This window comes from Mirounga angustirostris, unplaced genomic scaffold, assembly GCF_029215605.1.
Source record: "Mirounga angustirostris isolate CCGP_5_RB_7025 unplaced genomic scaffold, mMirAng1.0.hap1 SCAF_14, whole genome shotgun sequence".
In the NCBI taxonomy this organism is placed as follows: domain Eukaryota; kingdom Metazoa; phylum Chordata; class Mammalia; order Carnivora; family Phocidae; genus Mirounga; species Mirounga angustirostris.
The window spans coordinates 76,847,304-76,870,085 of NW_026991722.1; the positions used below are offsets into that span (position 1 = coordinate 76,847,304).

Below are 22,782 nucleotides of genomic sequence, written 5' to 3' on the forward strand. Positions count from 1 at the left end.
ACCCACCGCTGCTCTGAAGGCAGCCCCTCCGGCCCCATCCCATCAGTGGCGCAGCCCCGGCTTTTTGCCATTTCCCTCATGGACGGAGGAATCGTCCGCAAAGCCATCATGCCTCACAGGCAGGGCGCCTCGGCTCTGCAGCCTCCTTCCCGGCGTAACTGTGCATCCATCAGCCTTCTCCCCAACATTCATCGAGACGCTGCTGCAATACATGGTTGACAGCTCAGAAGTGGTTGCCTGAATATTTCTGAGGCCAGTTTGCACTTTTCGAGGGAGCCCGAGCTTTAGGAACAGGCGGTGTCAGTCCTCGATGTGGTTTCTGTCCTTGTCTGCAGAAGGCAGCCAAATGGGGCTAGGCTTTCTGTGAGCCGTGCGTGGGAAGGCGCGTTCCACGTGTAAGTGTGATCCCACACGGGTGTGTGAGCGCGCACGGTGTGCTCACAGGTGCGCGTGGACCTGTGCTCTAGGGGTGTGCCCGTGGACGTATGTGTTCACCTGGGTGGATATGTGCCATCCGTGTCCATTTCTAGTCATCGCAGCCCCTTCGAAGGCTTTTCAAAAGGTAGATTTCATGGGCAGATGATAGCAACCTGATAGAAAAAGTGTGAGTACAGGGAGTTATAAAAGCCACGATATCCAGAAGAAGTAATTAGCAGCAACCATTACTGAGTAGTTATCATGTTCCGGGCATTTTATACACGCTCTTATTTTATTTTTGCAACGACCCTAGGAGGTAAGGACTTTGTTTTCCCTAGTTTACAGATGAAAAACAGAGGCTCAGAAAGGTTAAGTAACTTTCTTGGGGTCCCAGAGCTAGGAAGTGGCAAAGCCAAATATGGACCCAGGCAAGCTCACCCCAGAATTGGCACCCCAAGCCTTGCATCACTGCCTGTTTCTAAATTCTTAAAGTGTGTGCATGCCTCTGCGTGTGTCTACCTGTGTGGAGGGAGTCTGCATTTTCCTGGGGTTGAGCATGAGCACTGGGAGAAGGTGATTGGGATCCTGCAGAGTCCAAAGTTTGGCTTGTCTGTCATCCATAGCGAGGCAGACAGATATTGCCCAATCCTTGCTCTGGAGAGCAGGGCAGAAGTCTGATTCAGACGTGAATCAGGTGGAAATAGGCCCTGGGTGGCAAATGGAGCAGGAATGTGGGTGTGGTAGGCAGAATAATGCCCTCCTCTGCTCCCCAAGATGTCCACATCTTAATCCCTGGAAACCTGAGGATCTGTTACCTTCCATGGCAAGAGGGACTTTGCATATGGGATTAAGTTAAGAATCTTAAGATGGGGTGTAGACCAATGTAATCACATGGGTCCCTATAAGAGGGAGGCAGGAAGGTCAGAGTCACAGCAAGATTGGAAAATGCTGCACTGCTGGCTTTGAAGATGGAGGAAGGGTCATGAGCCAAGGACTACAGGCAGCTTCTAGAAACTGGGAAAGGCCAAGGGAATGGATTTGCCTCTGGAGCCTCCAGAAAGAATACAGCCGTCCCAGCACCTTGACTTTAGCCCAGTGAAACCCGTGTCAGACATCTGGTCTCCAGAACTGTTAAGGTAATAAATATATGTTGTTTTAAGCTGTTAAGGTTGCAGTGATTTGTTATAGTAGCAACATGAAACTAATACATGGGGCAGCTTCCCTGAGCCTGCTATTGGGCAGTGGGATTTCAAGGCCCTCCTGCTACTGTACTCTTAGCAGTACTGACTTAGACCCACCGGGGACAATCCTGTAGTTTCCAGAGACCTGGTGCAGCTCCATGTGTAGACAAAGTCTGGGGACTTACCTGCCTCATTCTGCCTGGACCCATTGCAGCATCTGAAACTCGCACTGCTCTGAGCATCTGAAGAGCTCCATTCTTATGTCCACGTGTTGTCTCAAAACGGGGGACGTGGAGCCTCCTCTACCTAAAGCCCCTTGATGCTATATCCCATCAAGACCCAGAATGGAGTGGGCCCTGCCCACCCCTCCAGCCTCATCTCCCTCCACCCAGCGCACGAGCCATGCTGAACATGTCTCAGGGCCTTTGCACATACTATTCCCTCTTCTTCCAAGTGCTTTTCCTCACCCTCTTTACTGGGTCAGCTCCTCTTTATCCTCAGGTCTCAACTCATTGGTCACTTCCTCGGAGGCCCCTTCTTGACGGTTCCTGTCCCTCTCTTCTGCATTCTCCTGGCTGCCTATACTTGTCCTTCAGAGAACTTACTATGAGCGTGATTATGATGATCTAGGTGATGAATTCAGTAATGCCCGAGCCCTCTCTGCAATGCCAGCTCCACGCAGGCAGGGACTCACCTGTTTTACTCCCTGTTGGGTCCTCATTGTCTACTTGGCACATGGCAAGTGCTCCATAAATATTTGAATGAATGAGTAGCGCATCTGCTTCCATTTGGACAGCAAGGTCAGGCCAAGTTGGGAATCCACTTCCCATCACCTCCAGGGGGGTTGTCCGCTGAGGCCCAGAGGAGGAGATGTACCCTTTCTGGTGCTTCTGGGAGCATCCTGGGAAATGGGAGATGTCACGGAGTAAACAGCAGCTCCCCTTAAGCGCCCAGCCTGGTGATGGATATGTTTCCTGGATGCAAGGCATGAGTGGTAATCATAAAGTTAATCGGGCATGTAAAGACATAACTAGAGAGTGACAGGCACGTACGGTGTCCAGTTAATTGGGCTCTTAATGTGGACGCATTAGACTGGCAAACAAACCAGGCTGCTGATACAGAGAGGGCCTTCTCTTAGGCATGGCGGGACCTTCTATTTCAAGACACCAGGGGAAGTCTTGGTGTTTCAGCCTCAGGATCTGAGACTCCCTGACTGCTGCCTGTGGGAGGAAGCTTGAGCTGCAACTCATCTAACCCCTCACAGTAAAGTCTGGGAAAAGGGCCCCCAGAGAACAGAGGCTTTTCAAGCCTATTGACTGGAGAGAAGATAGGATTCAAACCCACGTCTTTTAACCCTGCCTTACCTGCTCTCGATCTTCAAAAATGCACTTTCTCTTCTAATATAAAGGCAACACATGTTCGTGGTGGGAGGTTAAGGAAGCATAGGGGAGGCCACCTAATCGGGTGCTTGAGGAGGGAGGGAGACAGAGGCATTAAAGAAGGAAAATTAAAAAAAAGAAGGAAATAAATGTTACTTATAATCCCACCACCCAGTAATTCTCACTGTGAATATTTGGGTGTGTTTTCTTTCTAAATTTTTTTTTGTCTAGTACACATCATGAGGAGATTCAGATGAGCATGTTCCAAATCCCAATTCACACCCTGACTACAGTTCTACATCCTGGGTTTTTGGGGGGGTGTCTTTTTCCCCCTTTAACATAATAAGGAGAGCATTTTCCCATGCAGTTTGCCCTACCGCCCCCTTCCTTCCTTCAGCCCTTCCCGGAGTGTGGCCAGGAATTCACCAGCGTCAGGAGCATTCAGGGAGCCGCTCCGAAATTCAGATTCCCAGGCCCTGCCGCAATCCCACAGAATCATTGTCTGCATGCTGAACACTCTCCCAGGGTGATCTAGAAGCACTGTGAATTTTGAGAACCCCCCTCCCCGCCGTGCAGTGGCTCCCCACAGGGCTGCACACTCTAATACTGCTCACGGGGCTTCAGCAGACCCATAGCTGACGAAGTTGAGAGTCGGGGCTCCGTGCCTCGTGCCTCGGTATTCTTTTCGAAGGCTCCCTGGGTGATTGACATGCGCGGAGGGTTGCAGGCATCCTTCAGGATGCATAGAGCGTGCTCCTGCCAAGACTGGTAAGAACAAACATTCCTTCTGGGGTAAAGAAACCGAAGTGTTTTATCACCGGGATAAAGACCCATCTGTGATTTTGACTTAGCTTCCTGCAAAGTTTCACTTCTAAGTTTATGACCTTTGGCTGTGGCTCAATCATAGCTCAAGTCCTCAAGCTGTGGCAGCTGTCCGTGTTGAGGTCCTAGCACGGGAGGCCGCAGAGAGGGTGTCCTCATGAGTGGGCTGCAGGAGAGATCTTGGAGGAGCGACGAAGGTGTGCTCTTCCCAGCCCACGCGTGCTTCTATGCTTATTGGTCTCGGCCAAATTCACAAATAATGAGGGTCCCCAAGCTGAGACATCTGAATAATGATCTTAAATCTGTTGTTTTTCCATGCCATTTGCTCTACGATAGGAGCTAATGAGACACTCCCCGTACAAGGCCTATTAATGGGGCCTTTCGGCATTTAGGAGTGAACAGTGCAAGGAACAGGCATCTGGGTGGAGGCTCAGAGTGTGGGTTTTGCAAGCGGTGAGTGAAGCCGTGGCCTTGATTTTCCAAGAGGAGGCAGGAAAGCCTCTAAGCCTCCTGAGCAGAGCGCACTATAGTTTAAAATTGGGTCATCTGGCCTGGGCTGTCTTCCTGAGGCTTGACCTGAGGCGGGAAGCCAGGAGGGTTTCATGGAAAGCAAAGATGATTTCCTGACCCAGAGAACTAGATACTCACCCTCGCTGAACAGCCCCAGGCCAGCCTCTCACCCTCTCTGTGCTTTGGGACCTGCCCTGCTAGAGTGAGAAGAATAAAATCTAACCATTTCCTGGCTAGGGTGGTGGATGAAGGAAGAAATCGGTAAAATAGGAAAGTGTGTACAATAAGAATGTCACCATGCATTTACCATCCCCCGCCTCCATCAGCTCGCCTCATTGTCTCATAATATTTTATAATTCTGTGGCATTGAAAGGCATCCTGAGGGGCGCCTGGGTGGCTCAGTTGGTTAAGCAACTGCCTTCGGCTCAGGTCATGATCCTGGAGTCCCGGGATCGAGTCCCACATCTGGCTCCCTGCTCAGCGGGGAGTCTGCTTCTCCCTCTGATCGTCCCCGTCTCATGCTCTCTGTCTCCCATTCTCTCTCTCAGATAAATAAATAAAAAAATCTTAAAAAAAAAAAAAAAAAAGAAAGGCATCCTGAAGTTTACCTGCTCTGGACAATTTCAGGCCATTTCTTTAAACTGCAGCTTTCCAAAGGAAATCTAATTCAACAGCCTAAACAAACAAAAGTGATAATGCAGACATGCTGTGGGTGAAGGAGGGTTTTCTGGACCCTCAGAATCACCCCCCACCCCACCACTACAGTGGGTGGCCCCTAAACTGGCTCTAAGGAACCCTGGGGTGCCATAAAGCACAGTTTGACAACCACCGATTCAGCGTTAACACCTTCTGTTTTACAGATGAGGAAATCGAAGCCCAGAGAGGCAAAATCCAGGGCCAAACTGCAGATTTCTCAACCCTACATTGAAGGCTTTTCAGGGAAGCAAAATGATGGGGCAGCTGTTGGGTGTCTTGTCCCAAGCTCAGGGAAGTGAGAGGCAGAGGGACAGAACCAGCCGGGGTAACGGGGTGTGTGTAACTTGGTGCTTACCAATGACTGAAGGTCTCCCTTGGTGTGGGGACTGCAGGGGCGGGGCGAGCCGAGTGGAGATCAAACAGTTCAAGAAGATCCCCATGGCTCTGCCCGACACAGATCAGGAGTGTAGAATTACAGTTAAGAACAGGGACTCAGGACATACTGTGCCTGGGTCTGGATCCCAGCTTTCTCCACCTCCCCGCTGCGTGACTTGAGTAAATCACTTAACCTCTCTGTGCCTCAGTTTTCCCACTTGGAAAATGGGCACAAGAATAGTGCTCAGCGTATTGTGCTGTTGGAAGGACTCATTAAGAAGATCCAGGTGAAGTGCTTAGGTCCGCATCTGGCACATGGTAAGTGCTCTGTAAACAACAGCGACTGTTATGATAGGTGTTCTGAGACCGTGGACTGGGGCTTGCACCTGGTGACTGCCCCCACCCATCATCCTATAAAAACAGTTTCTAGGGAGAACCCAGGGAGGGAGAAGGAGGGAAGAGGAGGAGGAGGAGGAAGGAGAGGGCCGCCTCTGGCTCTGCGCATCCTGCCTCCCGAAGCGCTCTGTCCAATCTGGGTCACAGCGGAGGCTCTGGAGCCTGCAGGCAGCTCTTGGCTCGCCCTGGGGCAGAATGGCTCTCCTGCGAATGAAGCACAAAGGGAGAAGCTGCTATTTATAACATTGCTAGTCAGAACACTTTGCGGGGATGGCAGGAGCGAGGAGGGCCTGTGGGGAGAGTCTGTATCAGGTGGCTGCCAGGCAGGGCTACCAGGGACCTTCTAGAGCCTGTGATCCCTGAATTGCCTCCCAGCGGTTCTCATGCCCCTGGTGCCCGAAGCTGGAACCCGGCCTGTGGAGGGGGCGGGGAGGGGGTAGGGTCCAGCTCCATCCTGAGAATGGGAGCAGGTGTGCTAGGGATGGGGCTGGAGAAGAGCCAAGTTGAAGAGCAGCTGCAAGTAAACTTTGAGATGCCCACAAAGACATCCAAGGGAAGACAATTAGATAAGGTAGACAATTAGATAAACAGAGATAACGGGAGATTGAAAGTCTAGAGAAGGTGCTTAGTCCACGGTCAGTAGAAGAGGTGGGAGATATGGGACATGGGTCTGCGGTGGTCTGAAAATGTACCAGAATTTCATCTACGTGTGCCTTTTTCTGGGGAAGGATCCAGCAGTTATCATCAGACACTCAGGAGCCCACGACTCAGAGAAGGGTAAGACCATCAGCCTGATACTGTGGGAGATGCTGGTGGTCCCTGGTCCTGTAAGGCCCTCATGATTCTGTCTCTGCTTCCAGGCGCCTGGTGGACCGTCTGGAGAACATGAGGAAGAACGTGGCCGGGGATGGGGTGAACCGCTGCATCCTGTGTGGAGAACAACTGGGGATGCTGGGCTCCACCTGTGTGGTGTGTGAGGACTGTAAGAAGGTACCATCACCCTCCTCTTCCCTGCTTCCCTGCTCTTCTCATGCACAGAGCTAGGCCTGGGCTCAAGCCAGCCCTGGGGGGCCCTGGGTCTTGGGGATGGAGCTTCGATCCTGAAGGGTAGTTGCCAGCATATGATTCCTTTGGGGGTGCTCCCATGCCCAACTATCTTCTAGGCAACCCTGATTCTGGTTCCTCTCCTGGAAGATGCTCTGACTCTTCTGTCCCCTTGGAGCTCAGCTCCATCTAGAATGAACTTGGGAGCCTGAGGTAGGACTTGAGCTATGATTGAGCCTCCAAGTATCCTGGTTATGGCTTAGCGAGTTATGTGTCAGGCTCAAGAGCATGCCAGGCAGGTGTCTACATCTGTGTGTACATGAAAGGTTTACCCAGCATCCTCTTACCCTGGCTTAGAAAGCCCCTCTCCAGCCAAGTTAGAGCCATTGGGCTTCTTGAACATTCATTCTTGAAGGCGAGTCTCCCTGTGCTCCCTCCACCCTGCACCCTCCCCTCAAGCTGTTGGCACTTGATGATTCCAGGACACGGATACAACCGCCCTTGGGTCTGCCCAATTCCCAGGAAAGGAATTCAGGGGAACACCTGAGCTGGAGACATCCATAATGTCACTTGGCATCTCCTGCTTGGAATCCCCCTTAACATTTAGAGTACGGTATTGGGGAAAGTTTATCTAGGCTAAAACACTTAATCTGCTGCAGTCAACCAGATAGTGAAAATTTCGTGACCTGTTAGGTTTTCCTTTTTGTCTTGACTGCCAGGCAACTCAGCCAAAAGTATAACATTCTAACCATCACACAGTCATAGCTTTTATACAGGTAATTTTCTTCTTGGAGAGCTGAACCTGCAGCCATAGGCTATGTTAGGTCAGATTCATGCAGGAAAGAAGAAATAATGAACAAATAAATATGTGACCTCTCCTCTTGAAAACTCATGTCAGCGATCTCCCCTGTGTGGACACTGAAAACTCAGACCCCACAGGGACTCTTGGAGAACTTAGGAGAATTCACTCATCCAGTACCGGGGAGTGACTCCAGTTCTTGTTAATGGAAATGAAGACTCAGATTGGAACTTTAATCCTAACTGGCCTTGGTCATGGGAGGGAGGTGAGAAAGAGTTCAAGCTCTTTACATCCACCAAGAGAGAATGGGGCTCAGTTGCCACCCTTCCCAACCCCTTCGCCCTGATCACTGGCAGCTCAGAGCCTGGCATATCTGAGTGTGCCCTGGACTATATTTTGTCCCCAGAATGTCTGCATCAAGTGTGGAGTGGAAACCTCCAGTAACCGCCCGCATCCCGTGTGGCTCTGCAAAATCTGCATTGAGCAGAGAGAGGTGAGTCGATTGGTCCCATCTGGCTTTTGGGACACCCTTCCTTGTTTGGGGCACCCTTCCTCACTGTAACCAGGGAAACCGGGTGGCAGTCGAGGGCTGGGGAACCTGACTAGGTATATGTCCTAAGGGATTGGTAAAAAGGAGCCAGCTCAGCGGTGAACACTGGCAGAACAGTCCATGACGTTTGAAAGAATTTCTTTTCTCCTGCTTCCATGACTCTTCTCTTCCTCGAAGTAGAGAGCACACCATATTTAAGAGGTGGAAGACTTGGAGTCCACTTACTGTCCTTCCACTCTCTCACTGGGTAACCTCATACCAGTTCATCACCTTTCTGATACTCAACTTTCTCCATCAAGAAAATGGGTCTACTCAGGCCCTGCCTACTGAGTGTTTGGGGATATTGTGTGAGTCAAGTAAGAATTGTGGCAGGCTCCGTACTGTGGGCAGGGAGCAAAGTTAAAAAGTGGCACTCGTGAAGGCAGGACTCTTAGTGATTGGCTGCCGTGTCTTCATCCTCTCCCTCTCTTCCCCTAGGTGTGGAAGCGTTCCGGAGCATGGTTCTTCAAGGGCTTCCCCAAACAGGTCCTCCCACAGCCTATGCCTATAAGGAAGACCAAGCCCCAGCAGCCTGTCAGTGAGCCTGCTGCCTCTGAGCAGGTCGCCCCTGAGCCCAAGCATGCTGCCCGAGCTCCAACCCAAGGTAGGACAAAACACCTTCTCCTTTTAGGACCAAGAACAGATCTTGGCTAACTGGTCTACCCAGAAGATGTCCTGACATGATGTCTTATGTTTCTACCCAGCTGGTGAACAGCCAGCCTCTGGGCTTGGGTTTAGGAACCCTATATCCTCTGCACAGCTCACCATGAACCCTTATCAAGAGGGTAGCACAGGAAACCAGTATGGAGCTTCCTCAAAAAGTTAAAAATAGGGCTACCCTACAATCCAGCAGTCACACTACTGGGTATTTACCCAAAGAATACAAAAACACTAATTCAAAGGAGTACGTGCACCCTTATGTTTATAGCAGCATTATTTACAGTAGCCAAGGTATGGAAGCAGCCTGTGTCCACCAATTGATGAATGAATAAAGAAGACATGGTAGATATAAATATAGATCTACACACAATGGAATATTATTCAGCCATAAAAAAAGAATGACATCTTGCCATTTACAACAACATGGATGGAGCTAGAGAGTGTAATGCTAAGTCAGTCAGAGAAAGACAAATACCATATGATTCCACTCATACGTGGAATTTAAGAAACAACAAACGAGCAAAGGGAGAGAGGGAGAGAAACCAAGATAAGACAGTCTTTTAACTGTAGAGAACACACTGATGGTTACCAGAGGGGAGGAGTGGGGGGATGGATGAACTAGGTGAGGGGGATTAAGGAGTGCACTTGTCATGATGGGCACAGGGTGTTGTATGGAAGTGTTGAGTCACTGTATTGTACGTCTGGAATGAATATAACACTTCACAGTATATTGTAATACAGTAACACTATTGTATAATGGTGGGATTAAAATTAAAACTTTTAAAAAAAGAGAGGGTAGCACAGGAAACTCTCCAGCAATGCCAGGCTGCCAAAAGCTTTCGTTGTCATCCCTCATGGAGTATTTAGAGGTACAAGAGATGGAAATTAAAATTAGAAACTGAGAGACTCTTATCACCACAATACATACTGGGGCCTGAGGGTGACTTGCTGGGAAGGCCTTCCTTGTCCCTGCAACTTCTTCTATCAACCATCTCCTCTATCTGAAATGGTACTAATTAAAAGTGAAAGATGAGTAGAAGGGAAATTACCAAAAGAAAATTACCACGGCTATGGATATTATCTCTCTTATTCAAGTATTACTATTAATTAGTAAAATGACGATAAAAGGGAGAGGCAAAAAAGTAATGCAAACGTATTTTAATTGGTGAGACCAATGGGACTGACCTCAGAAGAGGCCCTTGTCATAATCTCAGTTAACACTAAGTGATAAAATCTGGTCTGAACGTCAGTTCTGGAGTTGAGTGCAGGCAATGCTTCTGAAAGGTAAGTTGTAGCTAAAGGTCTCAAAGGTCAAAATGTCCAACTTTGTCTCCCGTGAGATGACTTCTAAAGGTGTGCAGTCTGGGGCCTGGCACTGAAAAGGCATCCACCAAATGCTTTCTTCCTGACATGGCCCAAGCAACGTCTATTCCTTGCAGAGAATTACCGAATTTTCAATATATACCGTGTCCCCAAGGAGCCCCCAGTGTCACCCCAGAACATCCTTCTTCCTGGTTAAGCTTTCCCCCCTGTAGCCTGAGAAGACTGCACAGCCTCACCATCAAGATCTAGGACATCTGAGGGACGCCTGGGTGGCTCAGTCGGTTAAGCGTCTGCCTTCAGCTCAGGTCATGATCCCAGGGTCCTGGGATCGAGTCCCGCATCGGGCTCCCTGCTCCGCAGGGAGCCTGCTTCTCCCTCTGCCTCTGCCTCTCTCTCTCTCTCTCTATCTCTCATGAATAAATAAATAAAATCTTTAAAAAAAAAAGATCTAGAACATCTGAGACCAAGAGGACCTGAATCTCAGTTTCAGCTCTGCACGTCGCCTAGCCCTCTGAGACTCTTTCCTCATCTGTGAAATGGGGTTAATAACTCACTGGGTTATTTTGAAGATTAAATGAGATGCTAGATGGGAGGTGCTTTGTGGAATGTAGCACTTAGTAAATATTGACCAATATTAAATAATGTTAAAGACACAGACACACACATAAATAGTATGAATTAGCTTATCAGATATACTCTGGACAAAGCAAATAACCCCAAAACTATGCTTGATATAACACCTATTCATATCACTAGAAAGAATTAACATCACCAGCATTGAATAGTGACACATGAAAAATTATTGGTAGTAACATCCAGTGCTGGTGAAGGTGGGGGAAATGGATACTTTACAAACTGTTGGTAGGACTATGAATCACCTCCAGCCTTTTGGAAAGTGTTATGGCAGAATTTATTAAAATTTGAAGTGTACATGCCATTTGATCTGGCAATCCCTCTCTGGGAATATATCTAACAGCAATAAAAGGACCAATATAAATAGATACATGTGTAAGTATATTTATTGTATCATTATTTATGGTAGCAGAACCCCTGGAAAACCCTAAGTGTTCATTAATGGGATTGTTTAATGGATTATGGTATAGCCACACCGTGCTATATTAGGCATCTTTTATAATTGAACGATGGAAATGTATATTATAGATTTGGAATTATGCCCACGATAGAAGCTTTCGATATTCTTTTAACAAACCCTTACTGAACACCCAGTGAGTTCCAGACTGTTCTGTGCCCTAGGAATACAGTGTTAAGTGGAACAGACAAAATCCTTGCCCTCACACAGCTAAAATTGTCCTGGGGAGAACAGATACTCAACAAACAAGCACGGGCAAATACCATGTAATACCAGATAGTGATGGTGTCCGGAGGACAGATGAAGCGGGTAAAGGGGACAGACGTGCCAGGAGGCTCCATATTGGACAGAATAGTCACAGAAGGGCTGTCCAAGGAGCTAGTATTTGGGGGGAAGGGTAGAGAGGGCTCATGGAACATTTGGGAATGTCACGTGCAAAAGGACTTGAGGTTGGAGCATGCCTGGTGAGTCCTGGCAAGTGAACAGAGAACATTCTAGAACAGTTTGTACGATCATTGGCTAATAATCCCAATTTGTTCTTTTTAAAGGCTTGTGCATGCTCACACATGCTCGTGCACACAAAGGAAATCATGTGAAATAGTAAATGGGAGCTACCTCACAGGGGATGTTGGGAGAGGAGACTTCCAGTTCATTTTGTAAAAGTTCTTAAGAGTGGTACTGGGCCCCTTTGTGTGTTCCTTAAGCGAGGGCTCTCCAGAAACTGTAAAATAAGGACTCCCCATCATTTCTCTCTCTCTCTCTCTCTCTCTCTCTCTCTCTCTCTCTCCAGGTGACACTGAAGACAGGAGGGGCCCAGGTCAGAAGACAGGTGGGTTCTGCTGACTCAGTCTTCTATTTTGGGACAGGAGCCCTTCTATCCTTCTATCCCATCCCTCTGATGCCCTTTCTCCATTTAACATGTTCTTTTCCCTCCAGGTCCTGAACCAGCCTCTGCTCCCGGGCGAGGAAGCTATGGGACTCCCATGCGCAGGGCCTCTGAGGCACGCGTGAGCTCATCCAGCCGGGACTCAGAGAGCTGGGACCACGGCCACAGTGGGGCTGCCAGTGACTCCAGCAGGAGCCCAGCAGGTAGGAAACATGGGCAAATCCAGACAGGCTTCCTGGATGAGGAGAATCCAAAGGATTGGGGGTGACAATGTTTTAATCCATGTATTCATTCAGTATTTATTGAGCATCTATTGCGTGCCACATTCCGTTTTAGATGTTGGTTCTAGTCTAAGGTAGAGGAAAGACAACTCAGAAACAATTCTGACTCTAGACATCCATATGTTTGGTTATACCCATTTCCTGCTCTAATGCCAAATGTCAGGAAAACGTAGGGGTTTTGCCTTCCTCCCTGGAAGCCCTGAGGAAAATGCAACTTGCCTTTGAGCAAAGTCGGGACACTTCCCTCTCACAGACCCACCCAAGTTCTTTGTTCTCTTCCTTGGCCAGTGGCCTCCGCTGTCCGTGAGGATGGGGTGGTTCAGCACGACCAGGATGTCACTCATAGCTGCTCTTGGCTCGCTGGTGCTCAGCACCTCTGACTGCACTCATGGGGGATTTATTTGCCAAGAGTGCCCACCGTGGGAGTCCTTGATTCCTGGATTTTGGGAAAAATGTCTACTGGATGGGAGAGATCAAAGCTCCCTACCTCCTGTGTGAGCCCTCAGAGCCACTTCATTTCCTTTGTAACAAGGGGATGAGACTGTGTCCAAAGTTAGATGGGCTAAATATTCAGGTCCCATGGTGACCTCTGGCTTCTCTTCTTCAATAGTGGGTCTGTAGCTTAGGCCCGTAGTCCCTCTTCTTCTTGGCGAGAGGGCTGGGCCCATACCTTGTGCTTAATCCACTGTGCACAGCCCCTAATGAACCTATGATTCAGATTCATAGAGCAAGAAGAATTTCTCAGCTCTGCAACATCATATGGAATATTTGTTGTGTACTTACTATGTGCCAGTGCTGGGCCAAGCTCTTCGCGTAGAACATCTCATTTAATCCTTGTCACAACCCCAAACCCTGTTATGAAGACCTCTATGCTTCCCATTTCACAGATGGAGAAACTGAGCTCAGAGAAGTGATGCCACTTGCCCTAGGTCACACAGCTGATCATTGGTTCAAATGGAAATTAAACCCATGTCTATCCAACATCAAAGCTTGTGCTTGTTTTTCTCTTCCAGAGGTGAACTTTTTATTGACAGTGCTTTTTTTAAACATCTTTTTAAATGGTGGTAAAATATACTTAATATTAAATTTACCATTTTAACTATTTTTAAGTCTACAGTTCAGTGGCCTTAAGTGCATTCACAGTGTCATGCAACCATCACCACTAACCATCAGCAGAGCCATTTCATCCCAAACTGAAACTTTTACCCATTAAACAATTCTGCATTCCATTTCCCCCCCTCCCCAGCCCCTGGTAACCACTAACCACTAAGGATTTGCTTATTCTTGACATCTCATATAAATAGAATTGCACAATATGTGGCCTTTTGTGACTGGCTTCTTTCACTGAGCATCCTGTGTTCAAGGTTCATTCATGTTGTGACTTGTATCAGAACCTGAATTCCTTTTTAAGGCTGAAAAATATCCCCTTGCATGGATAGGCATTTTATTTATCCATTCATCTGTTGATGGACCTTTGGGTTGTTTCCACCTTTTGGCTGTTGTGAATAATGAATGTTGGTGTGCAAATATCTCTTTGAGTCCCTGCTCTTAATTTGGGGAGGGTCTATACCTAGAAGTAGAATAGCTGGATCATATGGTAATTCTATGCTTAAGTTTTTTAGGAACCACCCATCGTGGGTTCTACAGCAGCTTCACCAGTTTACATTCTCACCAGAAATACACAAGGGTTCCAGTTTCTCCACATCTTCACCAACATTTGTATAGTGTGTGTGTGTCCATCCTAATGCATGTGAACTGGTATCTCATGTTTCTTTTTTTTAAATCTTTTTTTTTTTTTTTTTTAATTTTTTTATTCATGAGAGACAGAGAGAGAAAGAAGCAGGCTCCCAAGGAGCAGGGAGCCCGATGCGGGACTTGATCCCAGGACCCTGGGATCATGACCTGAGCCGAAGGCAGACGCTTAACCATCTGAGCCACCCAGGCGCCCTGGTATCTCATGTTTCTGATTTCCATTTCCTTGATGATTAGTGATGTTGAGCATCTTTTCATGTGCTCATTGGCCATTCGTATATTTTCTTTGGAGAAATGTCTATTCAAGTCCTTTGCCCATTTTTTTAATTGGGATGTTTGTTTCATTATTGTTGAGTTACAGGAGTTCTTTATATATTCTGGATATTAATCCCTTTCCAGATCTATGATTTGTCAATACTTCCTCCCATTCTGTGGGTTGCCCTTTTGCCCCATTGATAGTGTCCTTTGATGCACAAAAGTTTTTAATTTGGGGGCACCTGGGTGGCTCAGTCGTTAAGCGTCTGCCTTCGGCTCAGGTCATGATCCCAGGATCCTGGGATCGAGCCCCGCATCGGGCTCCCTGCTCGGCGGGAAGCCTGCTTCTCCCTCCCACTCCCCCTGCTTGTATTCCTGCTTGCTCTCTCTCTCTCTCTTTCAAATAAATAAATAAAAAATCTTAAAAAAAAAAGTTTTTAATTTTGACGAGTCAAATTTTTCTTTCTTTTGTTTTCTGTGCTTTGGGTGTCATGTTCAGTCACGCCAAAGATTTATTGATTGATTGATTAATTGATTTGAGAGAGAGAGAGTGTGCAGTGGGGAGAGGCAGAGGGAGACAGAGAATCTCAGTCTCACGACCCTGAGATCATGATCTGAGCCAAAACCAAGAGTCAGACGCTCAACCAACTGAGCCACCCAGGCGCCCCCTCTTTGATCCATTTTTAGTTAACTTTTGTATATGAAGCCTGTGCTTTTAAGCCTCCGTATTATTTTGCCTCTTGAGGGAAAAGACAGTCACACAACATTCCTGAGCCAGATTTGACCCTCTGTCCCTCGAGAGTCAGTGTAAATGTTATTACCATCTATGAAGCTTCTAGCATCCACCTGCTCCACCTTGAGCTAATTGCTCCCTCCTCTGAGTTCCCAGAGTACTGACACCCAGCTCTAATTAGCGCTTGTCACTATCTAAAGCATATTAAAGCCAGAATCTCTTTCCCTGAGAGAGCAGTAGAAGACGGGGGATCGGCAGATCCATGTACCTTAGGTGCGTGTTAAAAGCACTTGTTCTCAAAGAATCCAATCAAGAAATGGGCAGAAGACATGAACAGACATTTTTCCAAAGAAGACATCCAAATGGCCAACAGACACATGAAAAAGTGCTCAATATCGCTCGGCATCAGGGAAATCCAAATCAAAACCTCAATGAGATACCACCTCACACCAGTCAGAATGGCTAAAATTAACAAGTCAGGAAATGACAGATGTTGGCGGGGATGCGGAGAAAGGGGAACCCTCCTACACTGTTGGTGGGAATGCAAGCTGGTGCAGCCACTCTGGAAAACAGTATGGAGGGTCCTCAAAAAGTTGAAAATAGAGCTACCATATGATCCAGCAATTGCACTACTGGGTATTTACCCCAAAGATACAAAAGTAGGGATCCGAAAGGGTACATGCACCCCGATGTTTATAGCAGCAATGTCCACAATAGCCAAACTGTGGAAAGAGCCAAGATGTCCATCGACAGATGGATGGATAAAGAAGAGGTGGTGTATATATATACAGTGGAATATTATGCAGCCATCAAAAGGAATGAGATCTTGCCATTTGCAACAACGTGGATGGAACTGGAGGGTGCTATGCTGAGCGAAATATGTCAATCAGAGAAAGACATGTATCCTATCATCTCATTGATATGAGGAATTCTTAATCTCAGGAAACAAACTGAGGGTTGCTGGAGTGGGGGGTGGGGTGAGAGGGATGGGGTGACTGGATAATAGACACTGGGGAGGGTATGTGCTCTGGTAAGCGCTGTGAATTGTGCAAGACTGTTGAATCTCAGATCTGTACCTCTGAAACAAATAATGCAATATATGTTAAGAAAAAAAAAAAAGAAGAAGAAGAAGGTAGCAGGAGGGGAAGAATGAAGCGGGGGAAATCGGAGGGGTAGACGAACCATGAGAGACGACGGACTCTGAAAAACAAACTGAGGGTTCTAGAGGGGAGGGGGCTGGGAGGATGGGTTAGCCTGGTGGTGGGTATTGAGGAGGGCACATTCTGCATGGAGCACGGTGTTATGCACAAACAATGAATCATGGAACACTTCATCTAAAACTAATGATGTAATGTATGGGGATTAACATAAGAATAAAAAAAAAAGCACTTGTTCTTTTCCCCATTCCAGACCTACTAAATCAGAATTTCTGGGGTCAGGACCCAGACTCTGCACTTCTTAAGCAAATTCTTCAGGTGATTTCTGTGAATGCCAAAGTTTGAGAACCATTGCTCAAGAGCCTGAAAAGTTAGATAAATGAGTTTGGACGTTTCCCTGAAGGTGCTAGGGAGCCACAGAAGAATATTTGAGCAGAGGAAGGGCCAGCATCTTGTATTTTTATATCATACACACATCGCACAGGTATGGCAAGTCAGAGCCTATCTGGTGGCCCTGAGGTTACTCAGAGGGGTCTGGTGCTCTAAAACACAGACATGTCTGTGCTATCCTCTTTGTGCCATCTGCAGAAGGGATGATTACAACCCTTCCTGATCTGCTGGAGCCCAGATGCCCTTGCTGTATAGTAAAAGGCTCAGTCATGCCGGCAGCCCTCAGTCATGAGCCAGACTAAGCCCCGGAGGGAATTCCATCAGGAGTGCTGAGGATGACTTGCAACTCAGGTCCCAGATCCTCGACAAGAATCAAGTCAGCTCTGTGTTTCCCATTCAGTAATCCTGACACTTCCCAGTGCCCCGTTCTCCGCAGATCTGGGATGTGGAGTTAGTGCTGTGGAATAAACCAAAATCATCCCGACTTTTCTTTAGGCTACAGAGGTCGTCTGGGCATCAATATCCCTTTCATGTTGGTATACCCAAACTCCAAAGGCCACCTGCACCAGGAAGCTGTTCCCATCCCCCCAGCCAGAGGTCGCCTCTTGCCTCCATCCCCCGTGATGTTACTTATTTACCTCAATGACCATTTCAGTTCAGTGTCAAGGGCACAAACACCAGAACAAAGACTGTGTGGGGTCAGATCTCAGCTCTACCACCTACCAGCTGTGCATTCCCATTTTACAGATCAAGACACCAGGCTTTCAATTACTGTAAAATGGAAAGAATGACAGTAATCAGTCTTAGCTCATGGGGTTGCTCTAAAGGATTAAGTGAACTGAAACCCCACAGTGGTACTTGTACAGATCTTGGAGCAGAGTCTGACATGCTGTGGGGGCCCAGTGTGCACGATTATTCACTTTCTACCTCCTGGGGCAGGTATAACATAATAGCTAAGGACAGGGATTTTGGAGTCAGATAAACTTGGTCGGAGGTCCTAGCCGCTTCCAAGCTTTGTGACCTTGGGCACACTTAACTGCCATTTTCTCTATTGCAAATGGGGACTGTAATACCACACATGACGTCAAGTTGTGAGGGTTCTGGGAGGTGATGCTCATGGCCTGGCACATCTGAAGCACTTAGTGGGTGTTGGCCATTGCTGCTGTTTTATAAGCTCATTATCTCAGTGTCTATCTCCTTCCTCTGCCTGGGCCATGCACTCTTGGAGGAATTAAGATGGTTTTTGTCCATCTTTGCCTAGGGATTGGCACTTGGCAGACATTTAATGAACACTTGTTGAATGAGTGAGTGAGTGAGTGAATGAATGAATGAATGAATGAACAAGGACCCAAATGAACAAACCACAGTGCTACTGCAGGACCTGTAGGGCTTGGTAGGCTCCCAGCCAGAGGTGGCAAAGCACCTTCTGTCATTAGCATTCAAGCATCTCTCCAGGGACAAAGAGCTGAATTCAGGAAAGGTGGGATCCAGCCCAGTGAAATGAGAGAGGACGGGGCTTTCTTCCAGGAATGTCACACCTTCTGGATGCCAGGAACTGCTGTGTACATTATCCCCTTTGATCCCCCAGTAGCTGTGCGGGAGACCGTAGCACTTGATGGTCTCAGGCAGACTCTGGAGACAAAATGCCTGAATTCAAACCTTGGTTCTGCCACTAGCCAGTAAGGAGACATTAAGTGAGCTCCTTAGCCCTCTGTGTCCAGCTTCCCCATTTGTAAAATGGAGATAATACAGCGCCCAGTTCATGGGGTGTAGAGATTAAGTAAGTTCTTCTATGTAAAGTCCCTGAAACACAGAACATGGTAAGCATTAAATAAATGTTAACTCATTATTATCCAGTAGATAGAGCTGTTGCCTCCATGAGACATCTGAGGTTCAGAGAGGGTGAATGACCAGCCCAAAGTCACACAGCTTATACAAGAAGCTGGAGGCAGAGCTAGGTCCATGTGAAGACAGAGACCAGATTCAATAATAATAATATTTAGTGTTTACTCCATGCCAGGCGCTGTCCTGAGCCCTTTGCTTGTATTGTTTCATAACGTCTCTACCGCAACCCTAGGTAGATACTATTATCCCCATTTCGCAGATGAGGAGACTGAGGCCCAGAGAAGATAGGTCCCTTGCCCAAGTTCACACAGATGGAGGCAACATCATGAAACCTTTACTTTTCGACCCCCATGTCGCTGCTGTGACCTGCACAGGGGATCTGAATGTTGCACAGAGAGAAGGCACGGAGGGGAGGAGAGGGTCTAGAGGAGCTGAGGGTGTCGGGGTCCCACACTCAGTTCAAACCCAGAAGGCATTGCCTCGTGCCAGCTGACCAGTTCCAGGCCCCCTCCTGCTTCCACTCTGTGTGCACACGTGTGGGTGCATGTGCGTGCACACGTGCAGAACATGACAGGTGCTTTCCTTTCCTTTCCCCGGCAGGTTTGCGACGGGCCAACTCCGTGCAGGCCTCCAGACCCGCTCCCGCCTCCGTGCAGAGCCCAGCGCCGCCTCAGCCTGGGCAGCCAGGTACCTGCTGCCCGCCCGCCCAGACTGTCACTCAGCTGGGACCCCGGTGCCTCCCATCCTTGCTTGCAGAGCCTGCCGGGCTTTCTGCAAAGCCACAGCCACCACCAAACCCTCAGCTCCGCGAAGCCCCTGAGAATGAGTAATCCTCCGGGTGGGGAAGCCGGGCACGAGTGAGACGCGAGTCCCAGACCCACTTTGACAGGGCTTCTTCGTTCCCCACTGCCCCGCCTCAGGCACTGTCACTCCCTTTCACAGTCCTTACTTCATGCACCTGCCGCCTGCTCTCTTCTTCACATCTTTCTTCAAATTGATTCACTTGAAAAATGCAACCGAGAGAACTTGCTATCACAGACTCTGTCAAGGAAGTGCTGGGGACAGATGCTCCCAGAACAGCAGTGTGAGAGTCAGGAAGAAATGGTGACCAAAGAGATGGTAATATGGGAAAATCTATACAAATATGGATTGCATAAGACAATAGAAATAATGCCTAATCGGTGCAGTTAACATTGTGTTATTTTAAGAGAAACCTTATATATATATAATAATGGCATAAATGAGAAACTGGTATTCCATGCCCAAAAGACACCCAGCAGTTTGCTAGGGCTATCCTAACAAAATACCACACACCGAGTGGCCTAAAAGTACAGATATTTATAGTCGCACAGTTCTGAAGGCCAAAAGTCTGAAATCAAGGTGCTGGTGGGGGTCGCTCCTCCTGAAGGCTGTCAGGGAGAATCCGCTCCGTGCCTCTCTCCTAGCTTCTGGTGTTCCACACCTTCTTGGCCGGTTGGTGGCATTCTCCCTGTGCCTTCACATCGTCTTCCTTCTATGTACATCTCTGTGTCCAAATTTCTCCTTTTTTGTAAGGACATAGTCATATGACCTCATCTTTACTTGAACATCTGCAAACACCCTCTTTCCAAACAAGGCCACATTCACAGGGACTGGGGGGTTAGAACTTCAGCATCCTTTGGGGAATACAATTCAACCCATTGCAGGGGGTAATTATAAAAAATTAATGCAATGAAAATAAAGCTGTGCAGTGAGATTCTCAGTATGCTGGCCTGTTGAAGGTTCTGAGCCCGAGGCCTGTTCTTTTCTGCTCAAAGGGGAAATTCACAAAAGTTAGAGAGGTGTTAGAGACGAAGTAACACCTAAATGAGACATTTCCATGATGGAGTCGGTATTGACAGGCAGTGGAAACTGCAATGACTTTCTTGCTGTGTGGTTGAATGTTATTCCAAGCCCCCTCCCTGTGGCTCTCCCCTGCATCCCATGCTTTGGGGAATGTAGTTGTAAGGAATCCACTGGACCAGGAATGACCCCATAGCGATGGTGGGCTCAAGGCATAAACCTGCCTGTCACTTCACAAACAATTCTTACTCCATTTGTTCATCAATTTCTTAACAACTGGTGAAATGCAAAGAACAGGTATAGCAATCCCCATTTCACGGAGGAGGAAGCTGAGGCCCAGGAAGGAAGCACTGGGGCTTGAACCCAGGTCTTTCTGACCTCAGAGTCCCCCAGTGGGACCATTCCTGCATCCCTGGGTACCTGCTGCCCCCAGGCCTGTGTCCACACTCCTGAAATGAGGGCGGGGTGGGAGACAGGGAAGAACACCCAAATGATGCCACCTTCCCTGCTCTGTCCCTTTCTCTTTCCCCATTCAGGGCCTCCCGGAGGCAGCAAACCCAGCCCTGGGCCCGCAGGACGCTTTCCAGATCAGAGACCAGGCAAGTGTTCCTTTCTTCCCATACCTGTCCAGTGGACACCCCTCTTCCTGTGGGAGAGCAGGAGCTGCTAGATCTTTGTCCCCCTCCCTGCACCCAGAGACTCATCTGATGAGCTCTAAGGGGCCTCCCTAATTCCAAAATTCTAGATAGTCCTCACTAAGATTAGATAGCTAGAAAAGGACAGCACGTACAGTGGTTAAGAGCAGAGACTGCCTGGATTCAAATCTGGGCTCCTTTACTTCCCAGCTGTCAAGTCGCTTAACTTCCCTGAGCCCCTGTTTCCTTATCTCTAAAATGGGAACAACCTCACAGAATTGATGGGAGGATTAAACAAACTAAGGCATATAAAACCTTAGCACATGACCTGGAATGGATTAAGATCATGCTAAGTGACAGTGCTTCTTTCCTATGATGTATATGCATCGTCATCGGTTACTAGAGCTATGGCTCCTTCATTGCTTTCTAGCTCACCAGGTACTGTTTTAAGTGCTGTACATGTAGCAGATAATTTTTAAAATAATAACTACTAGTTTTAAGTACCCTCAGGTATTATAATTCCCATTTTACTGTGAGGAAACTGAGGTTCAGAGACATTAAGTAACTTGCCCCAGGTCGCACAGCAGAGATCAAACCCAGGCCGTCTGGCTGCAGAGCCCACACCACTGATCAGTACCCCATGAGGTCTGTTTTGCCTGCATCTGAATCAGCTCCTGGGAATTGTTATAAGACACGGACTCCGAGGCCCATGGCACTGCCTACTGAGTCTGGATGGGGCCCGAGAACCTGCATTTTTGCAAGCTTCCCTAGGTGGTTTTGACAAAGGCAACATTCAGAGGACCAGTGAATGACATGATGCATGATGCACCCCACCCCCTCCCCCGTCAACTGGATGTGCTGATCCTCCGTGGCTGGGCTGGGGTGGTACAAGGCTTGCCGAGCACCCGGTATACAGTAGGTGCTCATCACTAATGCAGTGCTGCAGCAGGGCTGTGGTCATGACACAGAGACTCAGCTGCCTCTTCCCTGCCCTCGCCCCATCTCCCCTGCAGAGGTGGCCCCCGGCGACTCTGGCTATGCTGGGGCCACGGCCCTGCCGCGGGAGGAGAGAACGGGGGGAGTTGGGGGCTACTCAGCAGCTGGAGCCAGGGAGGACCGAGCGGGCCCCCCTCCGGGCCCATATTCCCAAGCATCTGCTGCTGCCCCCCAGCCTGCCGCGGCCCCTGCCCGCCAGCCCCCACCCCCGGAGGAGGAGGAGGAAGAAGCCAACAGCTACGATTCGGATGAAGCAAGTAGGTGGCCCTTACAGGAGGGGTGTCTGGGGAGAGTCACTTCGGGGTGTCATTCCCGGGGAGAGAGGAACAGCCCCTCAATGCGCCAAGCCTAATAAACATATTAACCAAGTTATAAAGATACAGATTTGTGTTACTAAATTCACAAAACAACATCAGCTTTCTAAAGAGTAGGTGCTACGTATATTTTTGTGATAAATATGTAACATCAAAGTTACCATTTAAATCATTTTAAAGAGTACGGTTTGACTACATTTGCGATGTTCAGATGTTCAGTACGGTGGCTCCTCAACAAGTCAGACAGAAGTATCATATGACCCAGCATTTCATATATATATATATATATATATATATATATATGTATGTATTTTAATAGCCTCCAAAACTCTTTAATGTGTATCTTCTAAAAGTAATTTCTTAACCATAATTTAAACATTTAAAAATTCCTAGACATTTCCTCCTGCATCCATCCCTTCAATGACTTGTAAAGTGC

General features: G+C 48.0%; 1 protein-coding gene across 1 annotated transcript in view; it reads left to right on the forward strand.

The window, feature by feature from the left end:
* Positions 1 to 22,782, forward strand: part of RPH3A (rabphilin 3A) — a 67,106-nt gene that overhangs the window by 22,006 nt on the left and 22,318 nt on the right. The window contains exons 3-9 of the mRNA XM_064577688.1: positions 6,637 to 6,766; positions 8,026 to 8,112; positions 8,647 to 8,812; positions 12,218 to 12,370; positions 19,181 to 19,267; positions 20,938 to 21,000; positions 22,050 to 22,289. Of these exons, the coding sequence (XP_064433758.1) occupies positions 6,637 to 6,766; positions 8,026 to 8,112; positions 8,647 to 8,812; positions 12,218 to 12,370; positions 19,181 to 19,267; positions 20,938 to 21,000; positions 22,050 to 22,289 (926 nt within the window). The remainder of the gene's footprint in view (positions 1 to 6,636; positions 6,767 to 8,025; positions 8,113 to 8,646; positions 8,813 to 12,217; positions 12,371 to 19,180; positions 19,268 to 20,937; positions 21,001 to 22,049; positions 22,290 to 22,782) is intronic.